The 19,259-nt window shown below is 39.3% G+C and overlaps 1 protein-coding gene across 1 annotated transcript; it reads left to right on the top strand.

Annotated features, from left to right (window-relative positions):
- The first annotated feature begins 10,391 nt into the window (after positions 1-10,391).
- On the top strand, positions 10,392-12,649 carry LOC103566203 (heat shock cognate 71 kDa protein-like). Its single transcript, XM_070568954.1, is given in 1 exon segment — positions 10,392-12,649. A coding segment is annotated over 1 exon segment (1,941 nt). The 5' UTR covers positions 10,392-10,467; the 3' UTR covers positions 12,409-12,649.
- Positions 12,650-19,259: the final 6,610 nt, after the last annotated feature.

The raw sequence follows: 19,259 nt of genomic DNA on the forward strand, positions 1-19,259 counted from the left end.
TGAAATCAGGGAATGTGATGCCTCCAGCTTTGTCCTTTTTTCTCAGGATTGCTTTGGCTATTGGGGGTCTTATGTTGTTCCATATAACTTTTAGGATTCTTTGTTCTATTTCCGTGAAAAATGTCATTGGGACTTTGATAGGGATTCCAGTGAATCTGTAGATTGCTTTAGGTAGCATGGACATTATAACTATGTTAACGATTCCAATCAATGAGCCCAGAATATCTTTCCATTTCTTTGATTTCTTCCAACACTGTCTTACAGTTTTTAGTGTACAAGTCTTTCACCTCCTTGGTTAAATTTATTCCTGTGTATTTTATTCTTTTTTGTTGCAATTGTAAATGGGATTGTATTCTCGATTTCTCTTTCTGCTATTTTATTGTTAGTGTATAGAAATGTGACTGATATGTATGTTGATTTTGCACCCTGCAACTTTACTGTATTCATTTATTATTTTGAATAGTTTTTTTGTGGATTCTTTGGGTTTTCTATATATAAAATCATGTCATCCACAAATACTGACAGTTTCACTTCTTCCTTTCCAATTTAGATCTCTTTTATTTCTTTTTCTTGACTAATTGCTCTGGCTAGGAATTTCAATAATATGTTTAATAAGAGTGGCAAAAGTAGGCATCCTTGTCTTACCTTGTTCTTGGAGGGATAGCTCTCAGTTTTCCACCATTGAGTATGATGTTGGCTGTGGGTTTGTCATATATGGGCTTTACTGTGTTGAGGTACTTTCCTTCTATACCCATTTTATTCAAAGTTTTTATCATAAATGGATGCTGAATCTTGTCAAATCCTTTCTCTGCATCTATTGAGATAATCATGTGATTTTTATTCTTCATTTTGTTAATGTGGTGTATCACATTGATTGATTTGTGGATGTTGAAGCATCCTTGCATCCCTGGAATAAATCCCACTTGATCCTGGTATATGATCCTCTTAATGTATTCTTGTATTCAATTTGCTAGTATTTTGTTGAGGAGTTTTGCATCCATGTTCATCAGTGATATTGGCCTGTAATTTTCTTCTTTTTTTGTTGTCCTTGTCTGGTTTTGGTATCAGGGTAATGTTGGCCTCATAAATGAGTTAGGAAATATCTCCTCCTCTTCAATTTTTCAGAAGAGTTTGAGAAGGATATGTGTTAAATCTTCTTTGAATGTTTGGTAGAATTTGCCAGGGAAGCCATCTGGTCCTGGACTTTTGTTTTTTGGGAGGTTTTTCATTACTGTTTCAATCTCCTTAATAGTGATCAGTCTATTCAGACCCTCTATTTATTCTTGATTCAGTTTTGGAAGATTGTATAATTCTATGAATTTATCCATTTCTTCTAGATTATCCAATTCGTTGGCATATAGCTTTTCATAGTATTCTCTTGTATTCTTTTGTATTTCTGTGGTATCTGTTATAATTTCTCCTCTTTCATTTCTGATTTTAGTTGAGGCTTCTATCTTTTTTTCTTAGTGAGTCTAGCTAAAAGTTTGCCAATTTTGTTCATCTTTTCAAAGGACCAGCTCTTAGTTTTACTGATGTTTTCTATTGGTTTTTTTTAGTCTCTATTTCATTTATTTCCACTCTGACTTTATTATTTCCTTCCTTCTACTGATTCAGGGCTTCTTTAATTCTTTTTTTTCTAGTTCCTTTAAGTGTAATGTTTGTTTACTTGTTATTTGTTTATTGTTTGTTTGAGATTTTTCTTGTTTCTTCAGGTAGACGTGAATAGCTATAAACTTCCCTCTTAGTATTGATTTGCTGTATCCCATAGATTTTGGTATGTTGCATTTTCATTTTCATTTGTCTCCAGATATTTTTTATTTCTCTTTGATTTCTTAATCAACCCAATAGTTGTTCAATAGCACTTTATTGAATCTCTACATATTTGTGACTTTCCCTTTTTTCTTCTTGTAAATGATTTCTAGTTTCATACCATTGTGCTTGGAAAAGATGGCTGCTATTATTTCAATCTTCTTAAATTTAATTGAGACGCGTTTTCTGGCCTAATACGAGATCTATCCTGAAGAATGTTCCATGTGCATTCAAGAAGAATATGTATTCCCCAGTTTTGGTACAGAATGTTCTGTATACATCTGTTAAGTCCATATGGTCTAGTGTGTCATTTAAGGCCACTCTTTCCTTATTGATCTTCTGTTTGGATGATCTATCCATTGGTGTAAGTGGAGTGTTAAAGTCCCCTACTATTATTGTGTTGCTGTTTGTTTCTCCTTTTGTGTCTGTTAATATTTGTTTTATGTATTTAGGTGCTCCTATGTTGGATGCACAGATATTTACAAGTGTTATATCCTCTTCTTGGCTTGCTCCCCCTTATCATTATGTAATGCCCTTCTTTGTCTCTTGTTATACTTTTTGTTTTATAGTCTCTTTAGTCTGATATAAGTATTGCTACCTCAGCTTTCTTTTCATTGCCATTTGCATGGAGTATCTTTTTCCATACCTTCACTTTCAGTCTGTGAGTGTCTTTAGGTTTCAAGCATGTCTCTTGTATGCAGCGTATATATGGGTCTTGTTTTTTAATCCATTCAGCCAACCTATGTCTTTTTTTAACTTTTTTTTTGAGGAAGATTAGCCCTGAGCTAACTGCCACCAATCCTCCTCTTTTTACTGAAGAAGGCTGGCCCTGAGCTAACATCCATGCCCATCTTCCTCTACTTTATATGTGGTATGCCTACCACAGCATGGCTTGCCAAGGGGTGCCATGTCTGCACCTGGGATCGGCAGTGCCATGTCTGCACCTGGGATCTGAACCAGTGTACCCCAGGCTGCCAAAGTGGAATGTACGCACTTAACCACTGTGCCACTGGGCCGGCCCCTTTTATAATGCCTAACACTTATTTTTTTTTAGGAAGATTAGCCCTGAGCTAACTACTGCCAGTTCTCCTGTTTTTGCTGAGGAAGCCTGGCCCTGAGCTAACATCCGTGCCCATCTTCCTCTACTTTATATGTGGGACACTAACCACAGCATGGCGTGCCAAGCAGTGCCATGTCCACACCCAGGATCTGAACTGGCAAACCCCAGGCTGCCAAGAAGCGGAACGTGCGCACTTAACCACTGCGCCACCGGGCCAGCCCCAATGACCTATGTCTTTTGATTGGAGCATTAGTCTGTTTATATTTACAGTAACTATTGATAGGTATGTACTTATTGCCATTTTGTTACTTTTTTCTGCATGTTTTTGTAGTTCTTCTCTGTTCCTTTCTCCTCTTGCTCTCTTTCCTGTGACTTGATGACTTTCTTTAGTGTTATGTTTGGGTTCCTTTCTCTTTATTTTTTGTGTATTTATTATAGGTTTTGGGTTTGTGGTTACCATGAGGTTCATATATGATAACCTATGTATATGGCAATCTAGATTAAGTTGATGATCTCTTAAGTTCACTCTAACACTAAAAACCCTACACTTTTACTCTCCCTCCCCCATATTTTATGTTTTTGACATCAAATTTTACCTCTTTTAATTTTGTGCACCCCTTAACCTCTTATTGTAGATATAGGTGATTTTGGCACTTTTGTCTTTTGATCTTCCTACTGGCTTTATAGGTGGTTGATCCACTACCTTTACTATATATTTTCCTTTACCAATGATATTTTTTATTCAATAGTTTCCTTATTCCTATTTGTGGCCTTTTCCTTTCGACTTAAAGAAGTCCCTTTGATATTTCTTGTAAGGCCAGTTTTAGTGGTAATGAACTCCATTAGTTTTTGCTTGTCTGGAAAACTCTCTCTTCTTCCATTCTGAATGATAACCTCATCAGATAAAGTATTCTTGGTTGTAGGCTTTTTCCTTTCAGCACTTTGAATATACTGTGCCACTCCCTTCTAGCCTGTAAGGTTTCTGTTGTGTAGTCAACTGATAACCTTACAGAATTTTCTTTGTATATAACTTGTTGCTTTTCTCTTTCAGCTTTTGGGATCCTCTCTTTATCTTTAATATTTGACATTTTAATTACAATATGTCTTGGTGTCGATCTTTTTGGGTTCATCTTGTTTGGGACTCTGTGCTTCCTGGACCTGGATGTCTGTTTCCTTCCTCAGGCTACAGAAGTTTTCAGCTATTATTTCTTCAAATAAGTTTTCCATCCCTTTGACTCTCTCTTCTTCTGGGATGCCTGTAATGCACATGTTAGCATGCTTGATGCTGGCCCAGAGGTCCCTTAGATTGTCTTTTTTTTTTTAATTCTTTTTTCTGTTCAGCTTGGGTGATTTTTCTCTCCTCTGTCATCCAGACCACTGGCCCATTCTTCTGTGTCATCTACTCTGCTGTTAATTCCCTCTAGTGAATTTTTCACTTCCATTATTGTATTCTTCAGGTCTGATTGGTTCTTTTTTATATTTTCTAATTCTTTGTTGAAGTTCTCACTGTGTTCATCTATTCTTCTCCCAAGATCAGTGAGCATCCTTATGACCATTACTTTGTACTATTTATCAGGCAGTTTATCTCTGTTTCATTTCTTTCTTTTACTGAGGATTTGTTCTGTTCTTTTATTTGAGGCATATTCCTTTGTCTCCTCATTTTTCCTAATTCTCTGTGCTTATTTCTATGTATTAGGTAGATCAGTTACATCTCATGGCGTTAGAATTGTGGTCTTATGTGGTAGATGTCTTATGGGGTCCAGCAGCATGTTGCCTCCTCATCTCTCATGCCAAATGCTCCAGGGGTGTCCCCTGCATGGGCTGCATGTGCCCTTCTGTGTAGCAGAGCTGCTATTACAGTGGCCACACAAGTAGCTGGGCTGGTCCCCCAGCTGGCTGGTTGCCTCGCTTGGCCAGGTACAGCTCCTAGGAGTGCATTATTGGGTGGGGCAAGCCCCCAGAGCTGCTGGCTGTGAGGTCTGATAGACCACAACTTCTTCAGGTTCATTAGTGAGTGAGTCAGGCCCCCAGTGTTGCTGGTTGCTAGGCCCAAGTGTTCACAACTGCAGCAGCCCTCCTCCCCCCACCCCAGCGGTGGCTGGCTGTACACTGCTGTTGCCAACTCACTTTCAGGCAGGGCAGGCCTCGGTGCAGGCTGGCTACATGGCCCGGGGGCATGCAACTTCCGCAGGTGTGCTGATGGAAAGGGCAAGCCCCAGTTTCAGGCAGGTTGGTGTGCAGGGCAGACCCCTTTGTGGCTGTTTGTAAGAACCAGTGGCTCAAGTCTGCTGCAGGCTCACTGTGGGTGGGGAGCAGTCCCTGGAGTGGGCTGCCTTCTGCCTGGCTGAGCTCAATGGCCTTGGGAGCTCTAGTGTGTGGGGCAAGCCCCTGTACTACCAGGCTAAAGGAAGATGCCTGCCAGCATCTGTGTCAGCAAGCCTGAACCAGGTCACAGTAATGGCTGCTGCCAGTGTCTTAGTCCCTGGCAGGTGGGCCCAGTGACCTCCTGCCTCTCTGGGATGCACCCTGAGCTTAGTAAATCAGTCTCTTTTACCAATGGACTACACCCTTTTCCATGTGGTGTTTTTGTGCTGGTTTCCATGTTGAGTGAGCCTGTGCATGGGCCCTTTAAGAGTGGGTTTTCCTTTCCCTGATGTTCTGTAGTTTACCTGGGCATATTCCCCATTGGTTTTCAAAGCCAGGTGTTTTGGGATCTCATCTCTCTTGTGCTGGACCTAAGGGTTGGGATGGCTAACGTGGGGCTCAAATCCCCCACTCCTCCAGGAAAAGGTCTGCACCGCTGAGCTTGCTCCTGGCCACACAGTCTGCCGCTGGGTGTGGTCTGTCCTCAGCAGGACTGCACGCTGCCTCTCCCCCCACCCTCTGTGCTGTTTCTTGTTGGGCAGGTTCTTTTCATCCAGTTTCCAATCTCCCTCAGAAGTAATTGCTGCACAGGTAGTCGAGGTCTGTGGTGTCCCACGTGGGATGAGGTGAGTTCAGCCCCCACCACCATCTTCCAAACTCCCACTCAAAGTATTCTCTAATTTCCATTTTGATTTCTTGTTTGACCCATTGGGAATTTAGGAATATGTTTGATATTCCTAATATGTTCCACATATTTGTGAGTTTCCCAAATTTCTTTCTGTGATTGATTTTTAATTTCTTTCTATTGTGGTCAGAGAACAAATTCTGTATAATTTCAACCTTTTTAAGTGTATTGAAGTTCATTTCATGGCCTAGCACGCAGTCTCTTCTGGAGAGTCTCACCTGTGCACTTGAGAAGAATCTATGTTTCTGCTGCTGTTGGGTGGGGCGTTCTATAGGCTCATGGGTTCAGCTGGTTTACAGTGCTGTCAGGTCTTCTATTTCCTCATCCATTATTGAAAGTATGGTGCTAGTGTCTCCAAGTTTGTAATTAATAGTCTGTTTCTCCCTTTATTACTGTCTGTTTTTGATTCATGTATTTTAATGCTCTGTTGTTAGGTCATATATGTCTATAATTGTTATATCTTCCTGATGGATTGATCCTTTCAGCATTACAAAATGTTCCTATTTATCTCCAGTAACATCATTTGTTCTAAAATCTATTTTGTCTGATGTTAGCATAGCCACTCCAGCTTTCTTATGGTTGCTGTTCACATGCTATATCTTTTTTCCATCCCTTTACTTTCAATCTATTCGTATCTTTGAACATGTATCTCTTGTAGACAGCATGTAATTGGATCCTTTTTTTTGTACTATCTGATAATCTCTGTCTCTTGATTGAATTATTTCATCCATTTACATTTAATGTTATTATTGATATAGACAGATTTACATCTGCCATCTTATATTTTTGTTTTCTGTATGTCTCAGGTCTTTTGGGTTCCTCTATTGCTCCTCTGTTTTCTTTTACAGTAAGTGAATGCTTTCTTAAGGAAAATTTTAATTTCGTTAATGATTTTTTGCACTATTTTTTTGTTATTTCTTTAGTGATTGCTCTGAGGGTTACATATACATCTTAACCAATTGGAATCTAATCATATTTATACTAGATTAATTCTAGTAAGATATAGAAATGTTACTACTGTATAGCTCTATCTTGTTTTTCCCTTTTTTGTGGTATTATTGTTATCCATACTTCATCTATGTTACAAATACCTTGTTATCATTATAACTTTACATAATTTTATGTCTTTACAGAAGCTGAGAGCAGAAAGGAGATAAAGCATATAGTTTTAGCTTTTGTCATATTTGCCTTCTTATTTACCATTTCTGGTTCTCTGTATTTGTTCCTGTGGCTTAAAGTTACCATCTGGAGTCATTTCCTTAGCCCAATACAGCTTTGCTCCTACCATCCTCCTTTGTGCTATTATTGAAAATATATTACATTTCTATACATTAAAGGTCCAACTACACAATTATATACATATTGTTTTAGACAATTGTTTTTTAAATATGTTAGGAGTAGAAAGGAAAAGAAATGTGCATTTATATTGTCATTTACAATTACTTGTATTGGTTCTTTGTTTTTACATATGGAATTGAATTACTGTCTGGGATAACTTGCTTCCATCCTGAAGAACTTCCTTTAGTATCTTGTAAGGTGGATTTTCTAGCAACAAATTCTCTCAGTGTTTGTTTATCTAGGAATGTATTTATTATGCCTTCACTTTTTAAAAAGAAGTTTTATTGGATATAAGATTTTTGGTTGACAACTTTTTTCTTTGAACACTTTGAATATGTCATCCAAGTTCCTTCTGGCATCCATTGTTTCTGCTGAGAAGTCAGCTGTTAATCTTACTGGGGTTACCTTGTAGGTGATGATTTATTTTTCTCTAGCTGCTTTAAAGATTTTCTCTTTAGCTTCTAGCACTTTTAGTAACAATGTGTCTGCTTATGGATCTGTTTGTGTTTATCCTACTTGCAGTTCATGAGCTTCTCAAATGTGTAGATTACAGTTTTTCTTCAAATTTGGGAAATTTTCAGCCATTGTTTCTTCAAATATTTTTTCTGCTTTCACTGACTCCTATCCTTCTGGCACTGATTACACATATGTTGGTGCACTTAATGGTGTCCCACATTTCTACGAGGCTCTGTTCATTATTCTTCATTCTTTTTTCTCTCTGTTCTTCAGATTATATAATTTTTATCAATCTTTCTTCCCCTAGGTTGATTCTACTGTTGAGCCTACTACGGTGAGTTTTTTATTTCAGTTATTATACTTTTGCACCCTAGAATTTCCATTTGTTTCTTTTTAATAATTTCTATCTCTTATTGATGTTCTCTATCTGATGAGGCATTGTCATCATACCTCCTTCACTTTAAGCATGGTTTAGTTTGGTTCTTTGAAGATATTTACAGCTAGTTGGAAGGTTTTCGTCTGTTAAATCAGATGTCCAGTCTTTCTCACAGGAAGTTTCTGTTGCCTGCTTTTTTCTCCATGTATGGGTCAGATTTTCCTAGTTTTTCACATCTTGTAACCTTTCTTGTTGGAAGGTAGGCATTTTAGGTAATATATTGTAGCAACTCTGAATACTGGTCTCCACTGCTCCGTTCCCCAGGACTTGCTGTTCTTTGTTGCTTATTTGTGAGTGACTGACCGGACCCCTTTAGTGAAGCAAATGTCTCCCCTGCAGTGCGAAGCCTGTGCTGCTCCCTGAAGGGCACGACCTTGAGCATGTGCAGTCGCTCTGAGACACAGTGACTGTGGCCTCTTTGATAGTCTCTCTCCCTGTGCACTGCCAGATGTTCAGCTCCACTAACTGCTGACTGATTGCTATATTGTTTAACAATGCCCTAGGGCTTGCATTGCTGCACAGACTGATCAGATTAAACATGGGCTCCTGTACAGGAATAGATTCTGAAGTCAGTGTTTGAGATTTGTTCTGACCCCAGGAGGGCTCGTCTTAGTTGTCTTATTTCCTGGTTCTCTCTGGTAAACTAGGCACCCCATGGTTTAGTTTATATCTCTAACAAATCTAACAGTGTCCTCTTTTATTATTTTTTACAACAACCTCTATTGTTTTTTAGCATACCCGCAGGCTTGAACATTCCTACTTTCTGTTGCAAATGAACTCAGCTCCCTTTGGAACAGCTTCAAAGGACCCTGTTTTACACCTACCTCTCCCTCTGGGCAAAATCTCTGAGCCATGGCTCTAGAACTTGGAGCAGGGTTGGTGGTATGCTTCTCTCTGGGAAAAACACCTGCTTTAGGAGCTAGGCGCTCCATGGAAGAGGAGGGGAGGATACAGCCTCTGGCATTCTTGGCTTTCCTGTTGTGGGGCATCTACTTTACAAACTAACTGGGGCACGGGCAATCAGGGCTCCTGTATTCTCAGTGCACTACACCCAAGGCAGAGTTCCTGCCCCATGAGTAGGGGCTGTACAGAAGATGGGAGCCCTCACCTCTTGTCCATACTCACCTGAAACTTAACCTCTGTAATGGGTAGCCAGGGGCAAGATGAGAAATGCTGATGCCCTGCCCCTGCTGGGAAGATACCATGGGCCTCCAATAGGGGTTGGAGGAGGGGGCGCCCCGCATTCTTGGCTACATCTGCCTGCAGTGGGGTTTCCATCACTCTGTGCTGGGGGAGGGGAGGGAGAGAGCAAGCTGTGGTTCAGTTGCCACAGACACTCACTGTTCTTACCACGTTTCAGTAGGTTTTCTTGAATAAATCTTTCTTTATTTTCTGTATGCCCTTAGGACCATTTCCAGAGACTTTAAATGGATATTTTAAATAATTTTCACCAGCGTCCACAGAGCTTCTCATGTTGCCAGGACAAAGTAGAAGCTGTGCTATTATTTTTACCAAGTTCCTATCTTTTTTTATGTGTCCTTGATGAAGTTTTTGAGTATTCTGCCCCTGGTCCCATTTTTCCCTTATACTCTGTTGTTTTAATTGTGGGATTTTGTGTAGTATGATGATTTTTGGCAACCCATACATTGAATTAGAGCAGAATTGACTGTGGGGTGGAAGTAAAAGGATGGTAAAAGATGGCCTACACAAATAATAACCAATAGAAAGCTGGTGTTGAAACCGGCTTAACACAAGGTTGACATAAGGGAAGCCATATTGTAGAAAAGAGACCATGTTGTAACTTTGAATGACCTCTAACTAACCCAGCTAGATTTGCAACATCCAGGAGATCCACCTGCTCTGTAGATTTCACGACCCCTGCTTGTGCATATACCTCCCAGCTGTGATAAGATGATAACTTGATTCTTTTGAGTTCCTTAGGAATGTGATGACCCACAAACAGAGGGTCTATGCTGGTAGCCATCATCAATGACAACTGAAAGATCTGGTGTGGTGACTCCCAGTCTGTAACACCAGAGGATCAACATTTCTAACACCCTCCCCTAGAACCCACCAGACTATGTAACTGTGACAAATACAAATGGCAAGCAATAGGATATACTGGAGTATATGAGGAAGCCACTTGGTGTAAACCTAATTCGGCCTGACTTTGTTTTCCCAAAAGGGCCTGACTGTGGCCATTGAGCACGCATTGTATATCTGCTTTAAAATATTTCCTATGGTGCTCATTGAACGCGGCTGCAGCTTTCTAGGTTCGTGTCGTTTTCGCAGCCTGAGCCGGTCTACTATCAAGCAACCATGTCTGAGGGACCTGCAGTTGGCATTGATCTTGGCACCACCTACTCGTGTGTGGGTGTTTTCCAGCATGGAAAAGTGGAAATAATAGCCAATGATCAAGGAAACCGAACCACCCCAAGCTATGTCGCTTTTACTGACACGGAACGATTGATCGGTGATGCTGCAAAGAACCAAGTTGCAACGAACCCGACCAACACGGTTTTTGATGCCAAACGTCTGATTGGACGTAGATTTGATGATGCTGTTGTCCAGTCTGATATGAAGCATTGGCCCTTCATGGTGGTGAATGATGCAGGCAGGCCCAAGGTCCAAGTAGAATACAAGGGAGAGACAAAAAGTTTCTATCCAGAGGAGGTGTCTTCTATGGTTTTGACAAAGATGAAGGAAATCACAGAAGCCTACCTTGGGAAGACTGTTACCAATGCTGTTGTCACAGTACCTGCTTACTTTAATGACTCTCAGCGTCAGGCTACCAAAGATGCTGGAACTATTGCTGGTCTCAATGTACTTAGAATCATCAATGAGCCAACTGCTGCTGCTATTGCTTACGGTTTAGACAAAAAGGTTGGAGCTGAGAGAAACGTACTGACCTTTGACTTAGGAGGTGGCACTTTTGATGTGTCAATCCTCACTATTGAAGATGGAATCTTTGAGGTCAAATCTACAGCTGGAGACACCCACTTAAGAGGAGAAGACTTTGACAACTGAATGGTCAACCATTTTATCGCAGAATTCAAGCGCAAGCATAAGAAGGACATCAGTGAGAACAAGAGGGCCGTCCGACGCCTGCGCACTTCTTGTGAACGTGCTAAGCGTACTCTCTCTTCTAGCACCCAGGCCAGTATTGAGATTGATTCACTCTATGAAGGAATCGACTTCTATACCTCTATTACCCGTGCCCGATTTGAAGAATTGAATGCTGACCTGTTCCGTGGCACCCTGGACCCTGTAGAGAAAGCCCTTCGGGATGCCAAGCTGGACAAGACCCAGATTCATGATATTGTCCTAGTGGGTGGTTCTACCTGCATCCCCAAGATTCAGAAACTTCTACAGGACTTCTTCAATGGAAAAGAACTGAATAAGAGCATCAACCCTGATGAGGCTGTTGCTTATGGTGCAGCTGTCCAGGCAGCCATCCTATCTGGAGACAAATCTGAAAATGTTCAAGATTTGCTGCTGTTGGATGTCACTCCTCTTTCCCTTGGCATGGAAACTGCTGGTGGAGTCATGACTGTGCTCATAAAGCGCAACACTACGATTCCTACCAAGCAGACACAAACCTTCACTACCTACTCTGACAACCAGCCTGGTGTGCTCATTCAGGTTTATGAAGGTGAGCATGCCATGACCAAGGATAACAATCTGCTTGGCAAGTTTGAACTCACAGGCATACCTCCAGCCCCTCGTGGTGTTCCTCAGATTGAAGTCACTTTTGATATTGATGCCAATGGCATTCTCAATGTCTCTGCTGTGGACAAGAGTACAGGGAAAGAAAACAAGATCACCATCACTAACGACAAGGGTCGTTTGAGCAAGGAAGACATAGAGTGCATGGTCCAGGAAGCTGAGAAGTACAAGGCTAAAGATGAAAAGCAGCAGGACAAGGTGTCTTCTAAGAATTCACTTGAGTCCTATGCATTCAACATGAAAGCAACTGTTGAAGATGAAAAACTTCAAGGCAAGATCAATGACGAGGACAAACAGAAGATTCTTGACAAGCGCAATGAAATCATCAACTGGCTTGACAAGAACCAGACTGCAGAGAAGGAAGAATTTGAACATCAGCAGAAAGAGCTGGAGAAAGTTTGCAACTCCATCATTACCAAGCTGTACCAGAGTGCAGGAAGCATGCCAGGAGGAATGCCTGGGGGTTTCCCTGGTGGTGGAGCTCCTCCATCTGGTGGTGCCTCCTCTGGACCCACCATTGAAGAGGTGGATTAAGCCAACCTGAGCATAGATTTAGCATTGTTCCACATAAAACAATTGAAGGACCCAAATTTGTAGCAAATTCCATGGCAGTTTTAAAGTTGAGCTGCTATAATAAATAACTGGGCATTCTTGATACTTGAATATGGAATATATGCACAGGGAAAGGAAAATAACATTGCACTTTATAGGCACTGTATTGTAAGTGGAAAATGCAATGTCTTAAATAAAACTGTATTTAAAATTGGCAAAAAAATATATATATATATATTTCCTATGGTAAGAACAAATGGCCTTAAGATAAAGGTGCAACTTTCCCCCACATTGGCATTTCCTTAGGGATAAGCATCTTTCCTCAGGCTAGGAACTGATGAAGGTGACTTTGACCACCCAGCTCACCTGTGACCACCCAGCTCCAGACAGCAGACCTGCCACCCTGCTGTGTTCACCAAGACAGCAGACCTACCTGCTGTGTCCATCAATCGCTGTGCCAACAGAGCAGTCTCACAACTATTGTAAAAGGGAGATTTCAATCATATGTGAAACATCCTGTTTGTGGGTATATAACCACTCTGTGCACCCCACTTCTTCAGTGCCCTTTCTTCCTTTGGGAAGAAAGGCCCCGGGCCATGGTCCTCAGATTTTAGCTCAGAACAAACTCTCCCAAATTTTCATTTATAGATTGGTTATGGATTATTTTCGTCAACAACTGATTCACGATTCTGTGCCCCCTTAAGATGGTTCTTTTGGACACTAGTTGGCCATTTGCCTCTTGCTAGCAAGTTGTAATAAAATGCCCTTTTTCTGCCGCTATGTTGCCTCTTAACAATTGGCTTTTGTCTCTCGGTGAGCAGATCATGCCCTTTGTGTGGTAACAGTGTGGTGATAACAATGTCAGACCAAGTAAACTTTAAGTTAAGAGATATTACAAGAGATAAAAATTACAAATATTACATACAGCTATAAGGGTCAATTCAACAGGAAGATATAACAATCTTAAATTTTCATGCCCCAAATAATATTCTTTCAAAATATATAAAATTGATGAGAGAAGCTGCCAAGTCACATTGTAAAGGGCATGGGTACAGAGAGAAGTAAGGGATGGTGGCTATGTACACAATCTACCACATTAATAAAAAGAAAAAGTGTAACAATAAAAAATACTTGATTAATCCACTGAAAAAGAATAAAAAGCACTTATTAACCCATAGAAAGCAAATACATAAATAAATAATAATATACATTCAGATTACATAAAGCAAAAATTAACAAAACTAAAATAAAAATTAACAAACCCAAATTATAATCAGAATTTTATCATACCTCTTTCAGTAATTGGCAGAACAAGAACACAAACAAACAAAAAGTTAAGGACATGGAGATTTGGACATGATTAACTAGCTTGACCTAGGTGCCACATACAGTGCCATGCTACATGAAACAACCTTTTCAAGTATGTTATCTTCAAGGGCACAGGGTACATTTACCAAGATAGACCACAAGCTGAGCCTAAAAGCAAGTTTCAACAAATTTCATAAGATTGAACTCAGTGAGAATACATTTTCTGATCACAGACAAATTAAACTAGAAATCAAACATAACTCAAAAATCTCCAAACATTTGTAAGTTAAAGAATATATTTCTAAATAACTCACAGTTCGAAGAAGAAATTACACTGGAAATTAGAAAATGCTATGATCTGAATTACAATAAAACATAACAAATCAAAACTACAAAATGTTATAGATAGAAATGAACAAAAAACTAGGTAAATGGATGGACAGCATATTCATAATAAAAATTGTTAAGATGGTAACTCCTTCAAATCCGTCAATGTAATTCTGATCAAGCTTCTAGCAGATTTTTCATTTTTGAAAATTGACAAGTTGATTCTAAAATTAATAGGGAAATGCAAAGAGCCAATAAAAAGTAAGACACTCTGGAAAAAGAAGTAAGAATTTCAAGGACTAAGACTACCACTCACTGAAAGTTATTGTAAAACTTGGGGCCAGCCTGGCAGTCTAGTGGTTAAGTTCGTGTGCTCTGCCTTAGGGGCCCGGGGTTCACAGGTTCATATCCCGGGTGCGGGCCTAATACCGCTCGTCAAGCCACGTTGTAGCAGCATCCCACATAAAATAGAGAAAGATTGGCACAGATGTTAGCTCAGTGACAATCTTCCCAAGCAAAAAGAGGAAGATTAGCAACAGATGTAAGCTCAGGGCCAATCTTCCTCACACACACAAAAAAATAGTTATTATAAAACCACAGTAATTACAACTGTGTAGTAATGGGACAAGAATAGGCAAGTAGACAAATGATACATCACAGTTCAGAAACACATCCATCCGTTCAAGCTAACACGGTTTATGACAAATGCGCCTCTGCAACGCAGTGGGGGAAGGCTGGTTACTTCAATAAATTATACCTTATAATTTATACTTTAAGTCAATTAAATTGCAACATGAAAAAATGAACATTGAAACCTACCTTACACCATACACAGAAATTAATTCTAGATGGATTGCCAATCTAAATAAGAAAGGGGAAACAAACATCTTTAGAAAAAAGTGGAGGAAAATATCTTTATGACTTTGGAGTAAGAAAACTTTTAGAATAGAACACCAAAAAATGATGCAAAAAAGTAAAAAATTATAAAATGTACTATATTTAAAATAATATCTTCCATTTATCAAAGATAGCATTAAAACAATGCAAAGGCAAATCACTGAGTAGATGATTTATGCAATGCATATGCCCATCAAAGGATTTGTAGCTGGAATATATAATGAAGTTCTACAGATTAACAAAAAAAAAGGCAATCAAATAAAAAACAGGGAAATGAATTGAACAGATACTTCAAAACAGAGAATATCCAGCTAACCAACACACATATAAATGCAAATTCAACCAAAATGAGAAGACTTTAAGTTTCAGCATGACAAATTTTCCCTCCCACCATAAACAACTAGAAAACTGGTCAAAAGATATGAAACAATGCTTCTCAAATATTGGACAACAAGCTAAGTGAGTTCTATAAATATTTCAACTTTCTGGCCAGGTAAGTCCTACAAATTTCAACTTTCTAGATCATGGCATAAGGATAGGAAACCCAAATAAAGCATGGTAGACCTGCTGAGTTGAAAAAACAGACCCCAGAATTAGGGAGGCCAATGCAGCTGGAGTGTGTGGTATAAGACACAGGACAAGAGTGAGTTATACAGAAAAAGCACTCCAGAAATCTATGAATGGGCCCCTTACGTTTTTGCTGAGTGCTAAGCTGTGTTTGCCATTGCACAAGGCCAAGCTCCGAGAGGCTGGCAGAGGCCTGCAGGCTGAGCACCTCCCAGAACACACAAGGACTGGCAGCAACAGCCAGAATGGAGACCTGCAGAACACTCAAGGCCCTCGGAACAAACCCCCGATGAAGAGAGGCTCAGCAGGAGGCTTACAGTGTCAAAAGAAACCAGCCAATCTGCAAGTAACTCAACTGTCTGCCAGAACAAACACGAGCGCCCTCTGAAGGAAGATAACAAACCCAGACATTCATCAGTGTAAACTACTAGACATGCAAAGAAGCAGGAAAATGTGATACAAAACCAAAAGAAGAAACAGCCAACAGAAGCAAACCTATGTAGCAGAGACATGCTGGAATTAGCAGGCAATAACTTTAAAACAGTTATAAATATGTTGAAGAATTTTAAATGAAAACAAATAAACACAATAAGCATAGAAATGGAAGATATATAAAAAGATCAAACAGAATCCTGGAGCTAAAAACTATAATATCAGAAATAAAAATTCACTGGAAGGGATTAATAGCAGATTAGCAGAAGGAAAAACAGGGAACTTGAAAAATAGGAATAGAAACTATCCAACTGAAACACACTAGGAAAAAAGGCTAAAAGAAAAAAAATCCAATTTTTAAAATGGACAAAGTACTCAAATAGACATTTCTCCAAAGAAGGTGTACAAATGGCCAATAAGCACAGGAAAAGATGTTCGACATCACTCATCATTAGGGAACTGCAAAACAAAGCCACAAGAAGATGCTACCTTACACTCATTGGCATGGCTACTATCAGGAAAAAAACAGAAAACAACAAGTGTTGGCAAGGATGTGGAAAAATGGAAATGTTTGTGTACTGTTGGTGGGAGTGAAAAATGGTACAGCTGCTGTGCAAACAGCATGGAAGTTTCTTAAAAAATTAAAAATAGAATTACCATGTGATCCAGCAATTCCTTTGGGTACATACCCAAAGGAACTAAAGTCAGGGATACAAAGATATCCGCACATCCATGTTCATAGCAGCATTATTCACAATAGCCAAAAGGTAGAAGCAAACCAAGTGTATGTCGACAGATGGATGGCTAAACAAAATGTGTGAGATATATATATATATATATATATATATATATATATACTATATATATATATATATATAATTCAGCCTTAAAGGGAAGGAAATTCTGACACAGGCTACAAGATGGATGAACTCTGAAGACATTAGGCTAGGTGAAATAAGTCAATTAGAAAACGACAAATATTGTATGATTCCAATTACATGAGGTACCTAGAATAGTCAAATTCCCAGGGACAGAAAGCAGAACAGCGGTTGCCAGGAGTTAGGGGAGGGAGGGGTGGGGAGTAATTGTTGAATGGGTCCAGAGTGTCAGTTTTCCAAGATGAAAGGAGTTCTGCAGATGGATGGAGGTGACGGCCACACAACAGTGTGAGTGTGCTTCATGCCACTGAACTGGACACTTAAAAATGGTTACAGTGGTAAATTTTCTGTTATGTGTATTTTACCACAATTTTAAAAAAAAGAAAAAGATTAAAAATAATGAAGAGAGTCTCAGAAAACTATGGGACAATATTGAGTAATCTAATATTCTTGTCATCAGAGTCCTAAAAGAAGCGAGAAGGAAAAATAAAGACTTTTCAGATACATAGAAGCCGGGAAAATTCATCACTGGCAGACCCACACTGAAAAAACATGGTAAAAGAAGTCCTCCACACAAAGGAAAATGATACCTGATGAAAATATGAGATCAAAAGTGATAAATAGACAACATTTTTCTTATTATTTAAATGTCTTTAAAAGATAAGTGCCTGCTTAAACAAAAGTAAGGATAACGTATTGTGGGATTTATGGGATTTATGATATGGACGAATAAAATAAATGACAACAATGACAGAAAAGCTCAGAGGGAGAAACGGAGGTAAACTACTGCAAAGTTTTTATACGATATGTGAAGTGGTGTGTTATCGCTTGAAGGTAGACTATTACGAGTTAAAGATGTACACCATAAACCCTCAAGTCAGAAAACAAAGAAATATAGCTAATAAGCCAACAAAGGAGATAAAATGAAACCATAAAAAATACTCAAGTCAAAAAAGAAAAAGACAGGGAAAGAAGAAAAAGGGAACAAAGAACAGATGGGATAAATAGGATGCAATTAGCAAGATGACAAGTTTAAACCCGACCACGTCAACAATCACTTTGAACGTAAGTGGACTAAACACCTCAATTAAAAGGCAGAAATTGTCCAATTGAATAGCAAAGCAAGACCCAACTCCATGCAGCCTATAAGGACACTTGAAATATAAAAACACAAATAGGTGAAAAGTAAACGGCTGTAAAAAGATACACCACGCTAACGCTAATCAGAAGGCAGCCGCAGCAGCCGTGACGCCACCAGGCAAAGCGCAGTCCACCGCAGGAAAAGTCACAAACTGGACCTCACCAAAATTACGGATTGGCTGTTCAAAAGAGACTGTTAGGAGAATGAAAAGACAGCTCACAGCCTGGGAGAAAATATTTGCAAATCGTATTTCTGATAATGGACCTGCATCTGGAATATATAAAGAATCCTAAAAACTCAGTAGCAAGAAAACAAACCACCTGATTTTTAAGAATCAATTCTATTTTCATATACAACGAATAAACAATTAATGAATAAACAATTAAATGAAGTATAAACATATGATACCTTTACAATAACATAAGAATATTAAATATCTATGAATAAATCTAACAAAAAATGTCCAAGAACTCTACACAGAAAACAATAAAACTAATTAATAAAAAATTGTTTAATAAAAAGAATTATAGATAGAAATTTTTAAAAACTCAAAATGGAGAGCTATACCATGTCAGTTTCCCCCAAACTGGTCACAGATTTTATTATACCCTCAATCAAATCCCAGTGTATCATGTGCGTGTGGAAACTCACAAAATGAGTTGAAAACTTAAACAGAGATGCAAATTGTGAAGAATTGCAAAGTCACTTTTGGAAAATAAGTTGGAAGGACTTATGCTTCCAGATATGAAGACAACGGGGGGGCGGGGGGTAAAGAGCAAAAGACTTGAAATCCATACTGCCAATTATAAAAATGTGCTCAACCTCAACAGGAATTAGGAGAAAGCTAATGAAAACCATGCGATGCCACTACAAACCAACTAGAATAGGTAAATTTAAAAAGCAAAACGGACAATACTGTGTCAGTGAAGATGTGGCGCACAGGGAAGTAGTTACATTGCTATAGAGTGCAAAAAGGAACAAATAATGAAAAAATTGTGGGCACTGTCTACAAAGTTGAAGATACATTCTATGACCCAGCGATTTCACTCCTAGACACACGTACCCTAGAGAAGAGGGCACAGGTACACCAAGAAACATATACAGGAGTGTTCGTAGCAGCAAAAGTTGGAAACTGGTAACCACTCAAACTGCCATCAACAGCAGAGTCGCGGTGAGCCGCACGGTGGAAGACTACGCTGCAGCGAAAATGAGCAAAGTCCGGGTCACCGTACCGGTACAGATGAATCTCACAAAAGAATACATACGGGATGAATCTATTTAAA

This window comes from Equus przewalskii, chromosome 13 (assembly GCF_037783145.1).
Source record: "Equus przewalskii isolate Varuska chromosome 13, EquPr2, whole genome shotgun sequence".
Lineage (NCBI taxonomy): Eukaryota > Metazoa > Chordata > Mammalia > Perissodactyla > Equidae > Equus > Equus przewalskii.